Source organism: Scyliorhinus canicula, chromosome 2 (assembly GCF_902713615.1).
Source record: "Scyliorhinus canicula chromosome 2, sScyCan1.1, whole genome shotgun sequence".
NCBI classification, from domain to species: Eukaryota; Metazoa; Chordata; class Chondrichthyes; order Carcharhiniformes; family Scyliorhinidae; genus Scyliorhinus; species Scyliorhinus canicula.
Window position 1 is genome coordinate 85,217,885 of NC_052147.1, and position 17,849 is coordinate 85,235,733.

Here is a 17,849-nt window from a genome sequence, read left to right on the forward strand (position 1 = left end):
TCATGGGATGTTCACCGAGGTTCCTCCTTAGTTGGCATGGAGACAAGTTCCCTGTCCAATTGAGGACAGCAGGTAGTGGCCCAAAGCTGGTGGGTTAATCAGAGAAACAGCAACCAGTGAACAAAGAACAGTACAGCACAGGAACAGGCCCTGCGCCCCGCCAAGCCTGTGCTAATCTTGCTGTCCATCTAACCTAAAACCTTCTACACTTCCGGGGTCCGTATCCCTCTATTCATGTATTAGGTAAGACGCCCCTTAAAAATCACTATTGTACCTGCTCCCACCACCTCCTCCGGCAGCGAGTTCCAGGCGCTCACTACCCTCTGTGTAAAAAAGGTCCCTCGCAAATTTCCTCCAAACTTTGCCCTTCGCACCTTAAACCTATGTCCCCTGGTAATTGACTCTTCCACCCTGGGGAAAAGCCTCTGACTATCCACTCTGTCTATGTCCCTCATAATTTTGTAGACCTCTAGCAGGTCGCCCCTCAACCTAAATCGTTCCAGTGAGAACAAACCGAGTTTATTCAATCTCTCCTCATAGCTCTAATGCCTTCCATACCAGGAAACATCCTGGTAAACCTCTTCTGTATCCTCTCCAAAGCCTCCACATCCTTCTGCTAGTCTGGCGACCAGAATGGAACACAATGGGCAGGATTCTCCATTCTGTTGATGCCAGCGAAGCATGTGTGGACTTCCCAGACAGAAAAATCGGCGTGAAACCCTTACCGATTCCGGTACCCGTGACGGGCTAGCGCCGAGTGAAACGCCTGTGGATCTCGATGAAAATGGCCGGAGAATGAAATGCATGCGCACGGCTGACGAGCTGCACCGGTCGCGGTGTAAAACATGGTGCTTGCCATGCGCGAACACAACCCGTCAACCGCAGCCCCACAGCCCACCCCCTGGCCACCTCTCAGCCCTCACAGAAGCCCTACCAGCCAGCGGCATGGATCCTGGCCGAGTATGGGGGCACTGGACTGTCTGCAGCCGGCACGTCGGTATCCCGCACACTTGGGAGCACACGTGGCCCGTGCCATCAGGAACTCGGCCCATCAGGGGCAGAGCATCGCGGGTGGGTTAGCCGATGACGCGCCAACGGTCATGATGGCGCCGGTTTGGAAATGGCAGTTAGTTCTGACTATCCACGACCATAGGGCTGACACTGAGGGTGTTGGTGGTTGGGGGGAGGGGAGTGAGAGGGATAGGGGAATCCCTTGTGGCTGTTCCTATACCCAGGCAGAGAGGGTCTCTAGGCTTGCCTGGAGTGCTGACCTGTCACCGTGTGCCCATCATCACCAGGCACCTAAATTGGCCCCTGCCAGTGTGGGAAACTTCCAATTGGTCTCCAATATATAATGTCAGTTAAATTTACGTGGCAGTGAATACAAAGGCTAAAAATCTCTCTACATAATGTTTCGTTCTTACTTCTGGGGTGAGTATTTCCTAATAAATTCTTCTCCTGTTGTTGCGAGCTGCTACCTGGGAGAGGGATTAATTGGCAGAATTGAATACTACATATTTACATTGACATTTACATTGACAATGTTCCCACACTGGTGAGCAAATTACTGAATAGAAATAAATATCGCACTGTTCATATTTCATACAAAGTTTAGGTTAGATTACTATGTTGAAAAACCACATTATGCATTTTCACTCTTTATATATCTTTTACAGTCAATAAAAATGCATTATCTCTATTTTAAAACTAGAAGTTATTTTATTAGACCAAAATATTAATGCATTAACAGTGAAAAGTTGCAATGGCGAAACACATGAAATTAAAAGTAACCTGAAATGATGTTTCGATTTGCTTTGGAAGAGCTGTTAACACCTCCTTCAAGGAACATGGCAACAGGAGGAAGCCATTCAGCCTCCCAAGCCTGTTTCACTAGTCAGCAAGACGATGTCTGAGCTCTAATCTCCATCCAGCCGCTTCCTTTCAAAACTCCATCAAAAAATGTCAATCCCAGTTCAAAATTTACAGTTGACTCCGAGGGCGGAATCCTCCCATAGCGGGGAGATTGCTGACGGCCGGAGCAGAAGTGAGCGGCAGTTTGTTTTGGCGGCAGAAAGACTGTCCACGTGCGATCAGATAACGGTCACCCAATTAGATGTTCAAGGGCAAGGAATGCGGCAGATCATGTGGCGGGACAGGCGGGAAGTCAACGCTGCCGCCAGCACCTCACCGGATCGAAGGCCCGGGCGCCATTTTCCAAGGGCAGCCTGAAAGGTATTCATTGATTGCAAGGACGTCTACCTCACTCTGCTGCACTGAAGACACGTTTCTCGTTCATTGATTATTTCATTGGAAAAGTGCATGTTTGGTTGTCTTTTAATGGGCATGCGTGATTTGCAACAGTTTTAAAAAGACTTCCATGCTTGCCGTCATGGAACTCAATCACTGTCAATCTGTCACCAATTTAGTTTCATCCAGCTGTGGGGGAGCTGAATTTGGCTTGCCACCTAATTTAATGCTCAGCCCTCCTCAATCCCCGCTCCTGGGACCTTCAGGTTCCAATCCCAGTTTCAACAGCCATTTTGAGGAAAGTGTTCCTGAGCTCCTCTATTCTTTGTGTGAAGAAGTGCTCTTTGCATTACCCCTGAATCTTTATTTTTAATGTTACTCCCCTCCCTTTTCCTGGACTCCGTCACCAGTGGAAATAGTCTCTGTCTATCTTCCTGACAACTCCTTAATCATCTTAAAAACCTCAATCAGATCACCACGCAATCTTCTCTAAGATTAATCTTCAACAAGATTCCCTTAATCTATGAGCGAATACAAACCAATTTGCAACAACGCTCCAAATTCGTCCCACTGTGATCCCATTTTGCTTGAAAATTGGTGCAACCCCAGGGTAAGGCGGGGGAGGGGTTGGTGGTGGGGGGGAGGGGTTGGTGGTGGGGGGGAGGGAAGGTGTTGAGCGGTGGCCAATGGTTTCGAAGACTCTAATGGGGTCCCCAATGCTAACAATCATGCACACTCATGTAATAGAACCTCAGCAGCTCCAATTCCAGGACTGTCCCACCAGAGTCCCCACTCGACCATCACCACTGCTGCCTCAGAACTTGTGACCCCAGTTTGGGAACCTCTGCCTTATTACCCTTGTACCTATTCTGCTGAATATTTGCTGGAGTTGACATCTTAACTTCAACACAGGGTCACCGAGCTTTAGAATCACGAGATTTGAAGGGAGCAACTACAGTGTCACTAAGGTGACAGCTTTGTTATTTTCACTTTTTCTTATAATTTAGAGTACCCAATAATGTTTTTTTCCAATTAAGGGGCAATTTAGCCAATTCACCTAATCTGCACATCTTTGGGTTGTGGATGTGAAATCCACACAGACATGGGGAGAATGTACAGACTCCACATGGGGCCGGGATTGAACCCGGGTCTTCAGCACCATAGGCGGCAGTGCTAACCACTACACCACCGTGCTGCCCTAGCTTCTGTTATTTTCACAAAAGAAGTATCATTCATTGATCTTGCTGTGAAAACTCAGTTCTGATTGGTTGTGATTTTTTTTGTAAGCAAAACCAAAGTTTTCAACCTTGCTTAATCTGAACAAGAATGCAATTCAGTCTTAACAACTGCAGTGGGTAGAGAATGCTAATGCTGAAACAGTTTTCAGTATAAGGAATAAGTACATATATAGTACATTGGTAAAGGTGCTACTGTGCTTTCTTGGTGGTAGCGTCGACGTGGGTGGACCAGGACAGATTTTTGGTGATGTGCGCACCTAGGAATTTGAAGCTGTTGACCATCTCCACCTTGGCCCCATTGATGCAGACAGGGGTGTGTACAGTACTTTTCTTCCTGAAGTCAATGACCAGCTCTTTAGTTTTGCTGATATTGAGGGATAATTTTTTGTCGTTGCATCACTCCACTAGGCTTTCTATCTCCCTCCTGTATTTTGGCTCACCATTGTTCGAGATCCGACCCACTATGGTCGTGTCGTCAGCAAAATTGTAGATGGAGTTGGGACCAAATTTTGCCACACTGTTGTGAGTGTATAGGGAGTGTAGTTGGATGCTACGTTCACAGCCTGGTATTGTGGAGGAGGTGTTGCTGTTTAGGAGGTGTTGTTGTTTCAAGGTCAGCCTGGTACTGGGTCACAACCCCCAGCAAGTCGGACATTCTGCCTAAACCCTCAGCCATGGCCGTCACCGACTGTGCGATGCCTTGGACACTTTCACTGATGTCGTGCCACCAGGAGTCCACTGCAGTCGCCAGTCTAGCAGTTTTGGCCTCAGAGCCACGCATAGTAAGTGACATCCCTTGCACCCGTAGCCTCTGGGACTCCTCCAAGTGACAATGGATCTGCTGGACTGTGCTGACATCTCCCTCTGAATGTTCCGGTTGCACCCTAACATCTCCATCAGCTCCGGGTAACCCACTTTCACAGGCTCAGCATCAGGCTGGGCCCCAGCTGGGTCATGGGATCCAGCAGACCTCCAACTGTTGTCTCGCCTGGGCGTTCCTGCTTCCACCTGATGTGCATTAGCAGCAGTGTGGTGCTCAACAGATTGTGCACCTGAAGCCTGACCACTAACATTTCCCACCGAGGTGCGTGGGATTTCCCATCTGCGCTGGTGGAGGGTGGGGATGACAGCTGTGACGTGACTATTAAGCTCTCCTCTGAGGTGGTCTTATGGGAAACTGAGAGGGTTCCACCTGTGATCGGCCGGCGCTATCGGCTGGAGGACCTGTGGAGAATGGACATGTGCTCAGTGTGAGGGCTGGGTCACTCAATAAGGTAATAACAACTCGTGTTTGACAGGCCCTCCAGGTGGAGCCCGCTGGTTCCCCACCTCTGCGGTGCCCACCAGCCTCCATGTTGGTGCCCGCCCTGTCCTTGACCACCCCAGTCAACTCCAGGACACACTCCTCGACGGTGGTGATGATTCTGATGTCTGGCACCTCTCTGCCAGCCTGGCCTCTGTTGGTAATTGTAGAAAAGCTTTTCCTGAGGAGATACAGAGAGGGTATCGTCAGCCATAAGCGTGGTTCACAGTGGTGGGAGGGTGGGGGTGTGAAGGGAGGGTTGTGGGGGTTGAAGGGGGAGGGGGTGGAGGGAGGGTTAGGAGATCACACGGGGAGTTGGGGGATGGATGCTCCCGTGGGGGTGGAAAGGTCTCGGGGTGGAGGTCATGCGTTGGTGTTTACTGACTCGTGCTGCCCAATGTTGACCTTTTCCTGCACTGGAGGCCAGTCTTCTTGGTCACACTTCCCGAGCTCACAGCCACTCCCAACTTGTCACTGGCTGCCCTAATTCTGACCCTCCAGGACCCTCGGGGAACAGGACATCCCTCCTGGCCTCCACAGCATCTAGTAGCCTCCCCAGGTCTGCGACCCCGAATCTCCTGGGTGCCATTATTGTGAGCTGGCTGGGGTTGGCTGAGCAAGTGCTGCTTTTTAAAAAATATATATTTTTATTCTGCTTTTTCGCATTTTCATCAAATTTAAACCCACTAACAAGAGCAAGTGCTGCTTGACCTTGTTAGTGGGGGGCTGGCAAGCACGTTGCCGGCAAATCAGCTGGTGAGTCTCCATTTGCGGCAAGAAGCCTGTGAGGCCTCGTTAAGTGGACCAATTAATGTTAAAAACGTTGCCGGCCTCGCTGGGCCGAGTGCTGCAACACTTGGAAATCTTTCAGGGGAATCGTGCCCATTGAATTCTATCTGTCAAATTGTTTCCCACTCGGGTAACCTCTCCAAATCCCCATGAAGCATCCTTGCATCCTCCTCACAGCTCACACTTCCACCACGTTTTGTACCGTCTACAAACTTGCAAATATTACATCCCAATCTTTGATATAGATTGTGAATAGCTGTGGCCCAAGCTCTGATCCTGCTTTGAACACAAGGTTGCACACCGCAGTGTCCTCAAGATTGATATTCAATTCTTGGAGAGTCCAGGCCAATCCTGGAGAGTTGGCAACTCTATAACAAGCCCTGGCAAAATTAAGTCAATGGGAAATGGGGGGAAACTCTCCACTGGTTGGAGTCATGCCTGACAAAGGTTTTGGGTGCTGGAGACCAATCATCTAATTCCCAGGAGTTCCTCGACCAACCATCTTAATCAATGACCTTTCTTCTGTCTTAAGGTTAGTAGTGGGGATGTTCACTGATGGTTCCACAATATTCAGTACTATTTGCGATTCCTCAGATACGGAAGCAGTACGTGGCAACATGCAGCAATACCTAAAAGTAAAGTAATCTTTATTGTCACAAGTAGGCTTACATTAACACTGTAATGAAGTTACTGTGAAAAGCCCCAAGTCACCACATTCCGACACCTGTTCGGGTACGCTGAAGGAGAATTCAGAATGTCCAGTTCACCTAACAGCACGTCTTTCGGGACGTGTGGGAGGAAACCGGAGAACCCTGAGGAAACCCACGTAGATACGGGGAGAACGTGCAGACTCCACACAGACAGTGAACCAAGCCAGGAATCGAACCCGGGACCCTGGCGCTGTGAAGCAACAGTACTAACCACTGTGCAACCATGCTGACCTGGCTGATAAGTGGCGAGCAAAGTTTGTTCCACATGAATGCCAGGCTGTAATCATCTCCAACACGGGAGAATCTAAGCATCTCACCTAGACATTGAACTGCACTACTTCGCAGAATCCCCCACACAACATTCACCATTGACCAGAAACTGAACTGGACTAGCCATATAAATACTGTGGTTGCAAGAACAGGTCAGAGGCTGGGATTCCTGCAGTGAGTAAATCACATCCTGAATCGCCAAAGCTTGTCCATAATCTAAAAGGCACAAGTCAGGGATGTGATCCACTTGCCTGGATGAGTACAGCTCCGACAACACTCAAGAAACTCAACAAAGCAGTTTTCTTGAGCAGCACCCCCCCCCACCAACTTGAACAGACGCTCCACCACCAACAGGGAGTAGCAGCAGTCTGATGTACTGTGTACAAGTTCACTGCTGCAACTCACCTCGGCGGCACGGTAGCACAATGGGTAGCATTGTTGCTTCACAGCACCAGGGACCCGGGTTCGATTCCCGGCGTGGGTCATTGCCTGTGCGGAGTCTGCAGCTTCTCCCCGTGTCTGTGTGGGTTTCCTCTGGGTGCTCAGGTTTCCTCCCACAAGTCCTGAAAGATGTACTTGTTGGATGAATTGGACATATTGAATTCTCCCTCTGTGAACCCGAACAGATGCCGGAATGTGGTGACTAGGGGCTTTTCATAGTAACTTCATTGCAGTGTTAAGGTAAGCCTACTTGTGACAATAATAATGATTGTCCTTCAACAACATCATCCAAACAGGTGACCTCTATCACCTTGAAGGGCAAGGGCAACAGATACATGGGAAGACTCCAAACTGTAAATTCCCCTCCAAGCTACTCACCATCTTGTCCTGGAACTATATCACCATTTCTTCACTTTCGCATGAGCAAAATCCTGGAACTCCCTCACGAACAGCACTGTGGGTGTCTTGCATCAGATAGGTTAGAAAAATTCAGGAAGGCACCTCACCACCACTGGGCAATCCTTGCCAGTGACCCTTCCCTTAGAAAGAATGAGAAGAAGAACAAGGAGCAGCTTTTCTAATGGGGTGAACAGCCTGGCTGAATATAAGCAGAAGAGAAGGGAATAGAAGGAAAAACTGGTGGAGATCAATGAGGCTGGGAGGAGGCTGGTGTGCAGCATAAAGACTGGTGTGGAACATTAGGACTGAATGTCCCTGTACTTTCACAAAATACTTTCTAAAGTATTTTTTGTTTCAAGTCCTTGTTGTCGGTGTTTGGGAACCCAGCGCATCCACATGGTGTGGGGGCGGATAGTGGTTGATGGGGACAACCAGATGAGGTAAGTAAATGAGGGGCCCAATGGTCTGTGCCAGTACTGTTCAAGTTACAAGTCAGAACTTGCCACAGGCCAGCAAGAGGCCCAACATGCTTCAAACACACGGCTTACTTTATCTCTGCACCTCAACCCGTTGTCGGGAAATCAAGATTTTGCATTTTGCCTAAATCAGTCATACCACACTTCCTGCTCTTGTGAGCTGCATAAAATCCCCTTCCCCCTCATGTTTTGTATGAAGTATCAATCTCCTCACAGGGGCCTCTCTCTGGCCAACACCTTCCTTTTAACAGCAAGTTTTCTGCTGTGGATTTGCACTGGTTTTGAACCCGCAAAAGGCTGCCAAAAATACGTTGCTGTTTAGGATTGAAGCCTTTTCAACCACAACAACTTATCTGATAGAGAGTCTTTATCCAAGTTTTTCTTTATTGGACATGTTCTCACAATGTTTGTTTGGGCTATTAAAGTAGCAATTATTCTTAGCCCAACTTTTAGTGGTTTGGCTAGACACAAAACTGTACTGTGTGAACGTGTCTTGCATCAGCGAATGATTCCTATTCTTTTAGAATTTCGAGATTAAAAAAGAGCAAGGGTTGAGAGTCAGAGAGGAGATATATAAAGGGTGAGAGGTGAGAGTCAGAGTGAAGAGTTAAAAGAGCGGGAGCAGTGAGCCAAAGCAGAGATTTAAAAAGAGCGGGAGCTGAGAGTCAGCATGGAGATTTATAAGGAGAGGGAGCTGCGAGTCAGAGCGGAGATTTATAAAGAGCGGGAGCTGAGAGTCAGAGCGGAGATTTATAAAGAGCGGGAGCTGAGAGTCAGAGCGGAGATTTATAAAGAGCGGGAGCTGAGAGTCTGTGCGGAGATTTAAAAAGAGCAGGAGCTGAGAGTCAGAGCGGAGATTTAAAAAGAGGGGGAGCTGAGAGTCTGTGCGGAGATTTATAAAGAACGGGAGCTGAGAGAGCGGGGATTTAAAAAGAGCGGGAGCTGAGAGTCAGAGCGGGGATTTAAAAAGAGCGGGGGCTGAGAGTCGGAGAGGAGATTTATAAAGAGAGGGAGCTGAGAGTCAGTGTGGGGATTTATAAAAAGCGGGAGCTGAGAGTCAGAGCAGAGATTTATAAAGAGCGGGAGCTGAGAATCAGAGCAGGGATTTATAAAGAGCGGGAGCTGAGAGTCAGAGCGGAGATTGAAAAAGAACGGGAGCTGAGAGTCAGCATAATGATTGAAAAAGAGCGGGAGATCAGAGTCACGGCGGGGATTTATAAAAAGCAGGAGCTGAGAGTCAGCATGGAGATTTATAAAGAGCGGGAGCTGAGAGTCAGAGCAGAGATTTATAAAGAGCGGGAGCTGAGAGTCCGTGCGGAGATTTAAAAAGAGCAGGAGCTGAGAGTCAGAGCGGAGATTTAAAAAGAGGGGGAGCGGAGAGTCAGTGCGGAGATTTATAAAGAGCGGGAGCTGAGAATCAGAGCAGGGATTTATAAAGAGCGGGAGCTGAGAGTCAGTGGAGATTGAAAAAGAGCGGGAGCTGAGAGACAGCGGAGATTGAAAAAGAGCGGGAGCTGAGAGTCAGCATAAGGACTGAAAAAGAGCGTGAGATCAGAGTCAGGGCGGGGATTTATAAAAAGCGGGAGCTGAGAGTCAGCGGAGATTTATAAAGAGCGGGAGCTGAGAGTCAGAGCAGAGATTTATAAAGAGCAGGAGCCGAGAGTCAGCATGGGGATTTATAAAGAGCGGGAGCTGAGAGTCAGAGCGGAGATTTATAAAGAGCGGGAACTGAGAGTCAGAGCTGGAGCTGAGAGTCAGCATGGAGATTTATAAACAGCGGGAGCTGAGAGTCGGAGCAGAGATTTATAAAGAGCAGGCTGAGAATCAGAGCAGGGATTTATAAAGAGCGGGAGCTGAGAGTCAGAGCGGAGATTGAAAAAGAGCGGCAGCTGAGAGTCAGCATAATGATTGAAAAAGAGTGGGAGATCAGAGTCAGGGCGGGGATTTATAAAGAGCAGGAGCTGAGAGTCAGCATGGAGATTTATAAAGAGCGGGAGCTGAGAGTCAGAGCGGAGATTTATAAAAAGTGGGAGCTGAGAGTCAGCGGAGATTTATAAAGAGCGGGAGCTGAGAGTCAGCATGGGGATTTATAAAGAGCGGGAGCTGAGAGTCAGAGCGGAGATTTATAAAGAACGGGAACTGAGAGTCAGAGCTGGAGCTGAGAGTCAGAGCGGAGATTTATAAATAGCGGGAGCTGAGAGTTAGAGCGGAGATTTATAAAGAACGGGAACTGAGAGTCAGAGCTGGAGCTGAGAATCAGCATGGAGATTTATAAACAGCGGGAGCTGAGAGTCAGAGCGGAGATTTATAAAGAGCGGGAGCTGAGAGTCAGAGCAGATATTTATAAAGAGCGGGAGCTGAGAGTCAGTGCGGAGATTTATAAACAGCGGGAGCTGAGAGTCAGAGCGGAGATTTATAAACAGCGGGAGCTGAGAGTCAGAGCGGAGATTGAAAAAGAGCGGGAGCTGAGAGTCAGAGCGGAGATTTATAAATAGCGAGAGCTGAGAGTTAGAGCGGAGATTTATAAAGAGCGGGAGCTGAGAGTCAGAGCAGATATTTATAAAGAGCGGGAGCTGAGAGTCAGTGCGGAGATTTATAAACAGCGGGAGCTGAGAGTCAGAGCGGAGATTTATAAACAGCGGGAGCTGAGAGTCAGAGCGGAGATTGAAAAAGAGCGGGAGCTGAGAGTCAGAGCGGAGATTTATAAATAGCGAGAGCTGAGAGTTAGAGCGGAGATTTATAAAGAGCGAGAGCTGAGCGTCAGAGCAGAGATTTAAAAAGAGCTGGAGCTGAGAGTCAGTGCGGAGGTTTATAAAGAGCGGGAGTTGAGAGTCAGAGCGGAGATTTATAAAGAGCGGGAACTGAGAGTCAGAGCTGGAGCTGAGAGTCAGAGCGGAGATTTATAAATAGCGGGAGCTGAGAGTTAGAGCGGAGATTTATAAAGAGCGGGAGCTGAGAGTCAGAGCAGATATTTATAAAGAGCGGGAGCTGAGAGTCAGTGCGGAGATTTATAAACAGCGGGAGCTGAGAGTTAGAGCGGAGATTTATAAAGAGCGAGAGCTGAGCGTCAGAGCAGAGATTTAAAAAGAGCTGGAGCTGAGAGTTAGAGCGGAGATTTATAAAGAGCGAGAGCTGAGAGTCAGAACAGAGATTTATAAAGAGCGGGAGCTGAGAGTCAGAGCAGAGATTTAAAAAGAGCGGGAACTGAGAGTCAGTGCAGAGATTTTAAAAGAGCGGGAGCTGAGAGTCAGAGCGTAGATTTATAAAGAGCGGAAGCTGAGCGTCAGAGCAGAGATTTAAAAAGAGCGGATGCTGAGAGTCCAGTGCGGAGATTTAAAAAGAGCAGGAGCTGAGAGACAGGGCGGGATTCTCCCCTACCCGGCGTGACGGAGGGTGCCGGCGTAGGGGAGTGGCGCCAACCACTCAGGGGTCGCGCCTCCTCCAAAGGTGGGGAATTCTCCCCACCTTTGGGGGCCAGCCCCGCGCCGGAGCAGTTTGCACCGGTAGACTGGCGCAAACACCCGGCGCAGTCGGAAGCGGGGCTGGCCGAAAGGCTTTCGGCGGTCGGCGCATGCGCCGCAGTGACGTCAGCGGCAGCTGGCCGCTGACCTCACTGCCGGCGCATGCGCGATGCGGGGTTCTCCTCCGCGGCCGCCATGGCGGAGGCCGTGGCGGCGCGGAAGGAGAAAGAGTGCCCCCACGGCTCTGCCCCGCGGAGTGAGCGGGGGGCCCGATCGCGGGCCAGGCCTCCGTGGGGGCACCCCCCCGGGTCCGATCGCCCCCCGCCCCCCCCAGAACCCCGGGGGCCCGCTCGCCGCCGCTGAGTCCGCCGTTTCCGAGGTGGTGTACACCTCGGCGGCGGGAGAAGGCCTCCCAGCGGCGGGACTTCGGCCCATCCGGGCCGGAGATTTAAGGTTAGTTGTTAAAAAAAGAAATCCCGCCGGCGCCAGCTGTTTTCACAGGCTGCCGGCGGGATTTGCACAACGCCGGTTTTTTACCGGCGGGAGAATTAGGAGACCTGCGGGAGCGGAAATCACGCCGCTTCCCGCCAATTCTCCGACCCTGCGTGGGGTCGGAGAATCCCGCCCACAGAGTGGAGATTTATAAAAAGCGGGAGCTGAGAGTCAGCGGAGATTTATAAAGAGCGGGAGCTGAGAGTCAGAGCGGAGATTTATAAAGAGCGGGAGCTGAGAGTCAGCATGGGGATTTATAAAGAGCGGGAACTGAGAATCAGAGCTGGAGCTGAGAGTCAGCATGGAGATTTATAAACAGCAGGAGCTGAAAGTCAGAGCGGAGATTTATAAAGAGCGGGAGCTGAGAGTCAGAGCAGATATTTATAAAGAGCGGGAGCTGAGAATCAGAGCTGGAGCTGAGAGTCAGCATGGAGATTTATAAACAGCGGGAGCTGAAAGTCAGAGCGGAGATTTATAAAGAGCGGGAGCTGAGAGTCAGAGCAGATATTTATAAAGAGCGGGAGCTGAGAGTCAGTGCGGAGATTTATAAACAGCGGGAGCTGAGAGTCAGAGCGGAGATTGAAAAAGAGCGGGAGCTGAGAGTCAGAGCGGAGATTGAAAAAGAGCGGGAGCCGAGAGTCTGAGCGGGAATTTAAAAAGGTTGGGAGCTGAGAGTCAGAGCAGAGATCTAAAAAGAGCGGGAGCTGAGAGTCAGAGCGGAGATTTATAAAGAGCGGGATCTTAGAGTCAGCATGGAGATTTATAAAAGGCGGAAGCTGAGAGTCAGAGTGGTGATTTATAAAGAGCGCAAGCTGAGAGTCAGAGTGGGAGCTGAGAGTCAGAGCGGAGATTTAAAAAGAGCGGGAGCTGAGAGTCAGAGCGGAGATTTATAAAGAGCGGGAGCTCAGAGTCAGAGCGGAGATTTAAACAGTGCGGGAGCTCAGATTCAGAGCGGAGATTCATAAAGAGCGGGAGTTCAGAGTAAGAGCAGAGATTTATAAAGAGCGGGAGCTGAGAGTCAGAGCGGGAGCTGAGAGTCATGGGAAAACGGTAAGTTCATTGGCTGTTAAGTAACTACTAATTTACATGATCTATTCTAAATTTCTTGCAGATTAAATGTAAAAAGAGAAATATTTTGCAGGTTAGAAAGACTAAAACTAGCTGTAAATTGAAATTTAAAAAAAAAATCTCATTATATAAAATAAGGGTGGAGGGCCGGGTGATGAGTTGTACCTGCGTGATGTTGGAGCTGGTAGACCCTATTGTGGTTCCCGGTGAGCACATCTGTAGTAAGTGTTGGTTAATTGAGGAAATCAGGCTCAGAGCTGATGAGCTGGAATTGAACTTTGAATGCTGCAACATACCAGGGAGGGGGAGAGATACCTGGACAGTGTGTCCCAGGAGGCATTCACACTCCTTAGACTAACTAACTTAAATTTGGCCATTGTACAGGGACAGAAGAGTGTGACTGCGAGTGAGACAGGTGTGTTGTTCCTCGTGTCTTAATAAAGCTCGCAGTCTCAAATGTGGAGAAGATGCTTTATTGTGGGTTCGTTCAGTTTCCAGAGCTCGACCTAGAACTACCTTCCAGTGCTAACTACCAGCTTTGCTTGCTGTGTCCTGCTTACCAGCCCGCCTGCTGTGAAGAGTGTGTCCTCACTTCCTGTCCTGATCTATTTATATGGCTCTCCCGTGCTCCCTCTAGTGGTCGCTCAGTTGTGTTGCATCTGGTTAACTTGTGATCACCACATCCCCCTTTTTCTCTTAACATATTTTCTGAACATCGTTAAAGAAAATTGTACATCCTGTCCCAGTGTATTTATAGCTCTCCCGCTCGTGTTTGCTCTGTTGTTTTTGTATCTGGTCAATCTACGATCACCACATCCCCCTCTTTCTCATTACATAGTTTCTGTACATCATTAAGGAAAATTATACAAAACAGTAACTTATGATATGCGTATCTATACAAGTGATGATGCTATTGCTTTAGTTAACAAAGCCAATGTATTTATATGTCCAAACTTAATAAACACATTTATGAGTCCAAACTTGATGAATTTGTTCAGAGCTTTTTTTTTTTCTTTTTGTTGTTGATGACGTGGTGATATTGATATTGCAAGTCCGCTGTGAATGTTGTTGGTGTTCCTTGTTATCTTAAGTACCCAATGCGTCATCCCGAGGTGTTTGCATGGTCACATCACTGATGTTGACTGGCATGGACTTTTTTTTGTGCTTGTGGTGTTGATTTATTGTCTCATCCGCCTTGGATGCTGGTGTGCTTGCTTGTTCTGGAGCAGACGTGAGTTTGTGCGATTCGTTGTCATCCCATGACATGTTTGTAGTCTTGTTATCGTTTTGCAGTGTGCTGTGGCATCGTCCATCATGTGCCAAGTAGTGCCATTGTGTACAAGTCGTTGTTTCATTGCTGTTGTTTCTGTCGTTCCTGTTTTTGTTGTTTCCGTTGCCGTACTTGTCGCTGTTTTTGTCGTTTCCGTCTTTGTTGTTGTCGCTATCTTTGCTCCTGACTTTGTTGTGTTTGTTGCCATTCTTGTTGTTTCTGCCTCTGTCGTTGTCGCTATCTTTGTGCCTGACGTTGTTGTTTGTCTTGTTGCGCTTCATGTTGCTTTTATTCTTGCTGTTGTCGTTCTCGTTTCTGCTGTGCTTCTTGCTATTGTTGTTTGTCTTGTCGCGCTTCATGTTGCTTTTCTTCTTGCTGTTGTCGTTCTCGTTTCTGCTGTGCTTCTTGCTATTGTTGTTGGTCTTGTCGCGCTTCATGTTGTTTTTGTTCTTGTTATACTCTATGAGTGTCCCGAGTGGATAATTTGAGTCATTGAGCATTCCGTCTCGCGAGTGGTGCGAATGATCTGATGTTGCATCGGTGCAGGTGACATCAATCAGTTGTGGAGAATTGGATTCCGCATCTTTGCTTTCTTGGTGCTCGTCTTCCGGAGTCAAAGTCTTCTTGATTACATTTGACGCGATGTCTGTGGACTCTCGGCGCTCCTCTTCTGGAGTCCAAATCTGCATGATTTCAGCTGACGTGGTTTCTCTAGACTCTTGGTGCTCCGCTTCTGGAGTTAAAATCTTCATGATTTCTGTTGATGTTATCTCACTGGACTCCAGGTGCTCCTCTTCTAGAGTCAAAATCTGCATGGTTTCTTTTTGTTTGATGTCTCTGGACTCCAGGTGCTCCTCTTCTGGAGTCAGAATCTGCATGGTTTCTTTCGGCATTGTCTCTGTGGACTCCAGGTGCTCCTCTTCTGGAGTCAAAATCTGCATGTTTTCTTTTGGCGTTGTCTCTCTGGGCTCCAGGTGCTCCTCTTCTGGAGTCAAAATCTGCATGTTTTCTTTCGGCATCGTCTCTCTGGACTGTTGGGTGGCCCGACTCTGTGCTTCTGTACAGACAAGCTGAGAACTGTCAGTCTCACTGTGATCCTGTACGTCGAGTGCGAGCACCTTGTCACTGTTTTCGCTCTGTGCTTCGGTACAGACAAGCTGAGAACTGTCAGTCTCACTGTGATCCTGTACGTCGAGTGCGAGCACCTTGTCACTGTTTTCGCTCTGTGCTTCGGTACAGACAAGCTGAGAACTGTCAGTCTCACTGTGATCCTGTACGTTGAGTGTGATCACCTTGTCACTGTCTTCGCATGCAGTGGGCAGAGGTGCATTGTCTTCTTCTTGTTCCTGTGAGCGTGTTGGACTTTCATAGTCCGCTTTTTCTTCTTGTTCCTGTGAGCGTGTTGGACTTTCATAGTCCGCTCTTTCTTCTTGTTCCTGTCAGCTTGGTAGACTTTCATAGTCTGCTTGCGGTTGCTCAGGTACAGCGGGTTTACCTTCATGGTCTTGTTCGTGCTTGGTGTCCGCCCGGGAGTGTTTGCTTGCATCCCTGTTGGCGTCTTTCATCACTCGCACTGTGGAGCCTGTCATCGCTCGCTCCGTGGAGTCTTCCTGTGCTCTCTGTGTGGCGTCGTCTTCGTCTTGGGTATTGCTGTCATCCAATGTATCGACGAGCTGCCATGGCACCATGGTGTTGGATTCATCCACCATGAGTAGAGTCGTGTTGAGCTTTGCAACGGTGTCGCTGATGCTGTGATCAGCATGTCCAAATAACTCCTCCATGTCTGAGTAGTATTCTTTGAAACCCATTTCATCTTCGTTGGCTTCTTCTACCACGAGTTGATTCGTGTTGAACTTTGCGACCGTGTCGCTGATGCTGTGATAAGCATATCCGACTGACTCAGCTGTGTCTGAGTAGTATTCTCCGAAAACCAAATCATCCTGGTTGGATTCTTCTACCACGAGTTGATTCGTGTTGAACTTTGCGACCGTGTCGCTGATGCTGTGATAAGCATATCCGACTGACTCAGCCATGTCTGAGTAGTATTCTTTGAAAACCAAATCATCTTGGTTGGATTCATCTACCACGAGTTGGTTCGTGTTGTGCTTTGCGACCGTGTCGCTGATGCTGTGATAAGCATATCCGACTGACTCAGCTATGTCTGAGTAGTATTCTTCGAAAACCAAAGCATTTTGGTTGGATTCATCTACCACGAGTTGGTTCGTGTTGTACTTTGCGACCGTGTCGCTGATGCTGTGATAAGCATATCCGACTGACCCAGTCAGGTCTGAGAGGTAATCGTCGAAAAACAAATCATCTTTTGTTGTTTCGGAATTCTTTTTGTTCGCTTCACTGTGTGTGGTGAAGGCAGCTTTTTCCAAGGTTTTGTGCAAGTTGTTTTTCACTGTTGGTTTAAGTTCAGGCGTTTTTCTGTGTTCTGAGGCAAGAAAATTTGGTTTTACCACTTTAAGTGTCTTGTTTTCAATTTTCGGGCATTTCCCTTTTAAGTGGGCGTGGTCAGGATTCTCAGACGTCATGACGTCACGCATAGGAACGACTTGCACATGCGCAAATCGGCTTTCTTTCCTTGTGCGGTTCGGTGTCCATTGCGCATGCGCGGCTTGCGCATGCGCATGACGGTCCGCGACGAAGACTTTTTTTGACTGCGCATGTGCGGCTTGCGCATGCGCATAACGATCGGCGCCGCGATCTTTTGTAAACTGCGCATGCGCGACTTCCGATTCCGGCGCATGCGCAACTTCCGGTTCCGGCGCATGCGCAGACGCGATTTGTAGTTCTTTGCTTACCAGAGACTGCAAAATGTGCTCCGACGCCATTTTATCGCGGATTTCAGCGTTTTTTCTTTCTAAAAGTTGTAAGTTACCTTTTCTTTCCGATCTGGACTGGATTTCAGCGTTTTGGCTTTGTGAAAAATTCATGTTATTTCTTCTTTTTGATCTGTACTGTGCATTCGCGATTTCCTGATCTTTTTGTGATTTTTTAAGTCTTGCATCACTCAGTCTCTGTGCAGGTTGGACTGTGAGCATGCCTTGCTGTTCAAATTTCTCACAGTACTCTTCAAATTTGTTTAGTAACGTTTGTAAGCTGTTCCTGTCTTCACCTTTTGAGTGTTTAAATCCATTATACACTTTCCTATTGACAGGCCCTTCGATGAGAATTGCTATTTTAATTTTGTCTGAGGCTTCTGCTACATCATTAGCTATGAGATAAAAATCGAACATTTGTTTAAACCTTTTCCAGACATTTCTTACATTACCAGTCGTGTCCAGCTGAGGTGGGTATCCATGCCACATCCTCGAATTAGCGATGTCTTCCCCAGTCAAATGTCCAGTAGGAGATTTCCATGCCATTTTGTGCTTTCTGTATCTGCAGCTGAGTTGTCCTGTTGTAAGCGTCCTGAAATCACTGCTGGTACCATGTGTTGTTCCTCGTGTCTTAATAAAGCTCGCAGTCTCAAATGTGGAGAAAATGCTTTATTGTGGGTTCGTTCAGTTTCCAGAGCTCGACCTAGAACTACCTTCCAGTGCTAACTACCAGCTTTGCTTGCTGTGTCCTGCTTACCAGCCCGCCTGCTGTGAAGAGTGTGTCCTCACTTCCTGTCCTGATCTATTTATATGGCTCTCCCGTGCTCCCTCTAGTGGTCGCTCAGTTGTGTTGCATCTGG

The 17,849-nt window shown here is 48.4% G+C and overlaps 1 protein-coding gene across 7 annotated transcripts in view; it reads left to right on the top strand.

Moving 5' to 3' along the window:
• paplna (papilin a, proteoglycan-like sulfated glycoprotein) overlaps positions 1 to 17,849 on the top strand; it is a 324,761-nt gene that overhangs the window by 120,501 nt on the left and 186,411 nt on the right. The window contains exon 1 of one of the 7 annotated variants that reach the window (XM_038781785.1): positions 2,099 to 2,232. The exons of the other annotated variants lie outside the window; for them this stretch is intronic. Within the exon in view, the coding sequence (XP_038637713.1) occupies positions 2,114 to 2,232 (119 nt within the window). The 5' untranslated portion in view covers positions 2,099 to 2,113. Of the gene's footprint in view, positions 1 to 2,098; positions 2,233 to 17,849 lie in introns of those variants that run through there. 7 annotated transcript variants of the gene reach the window in all.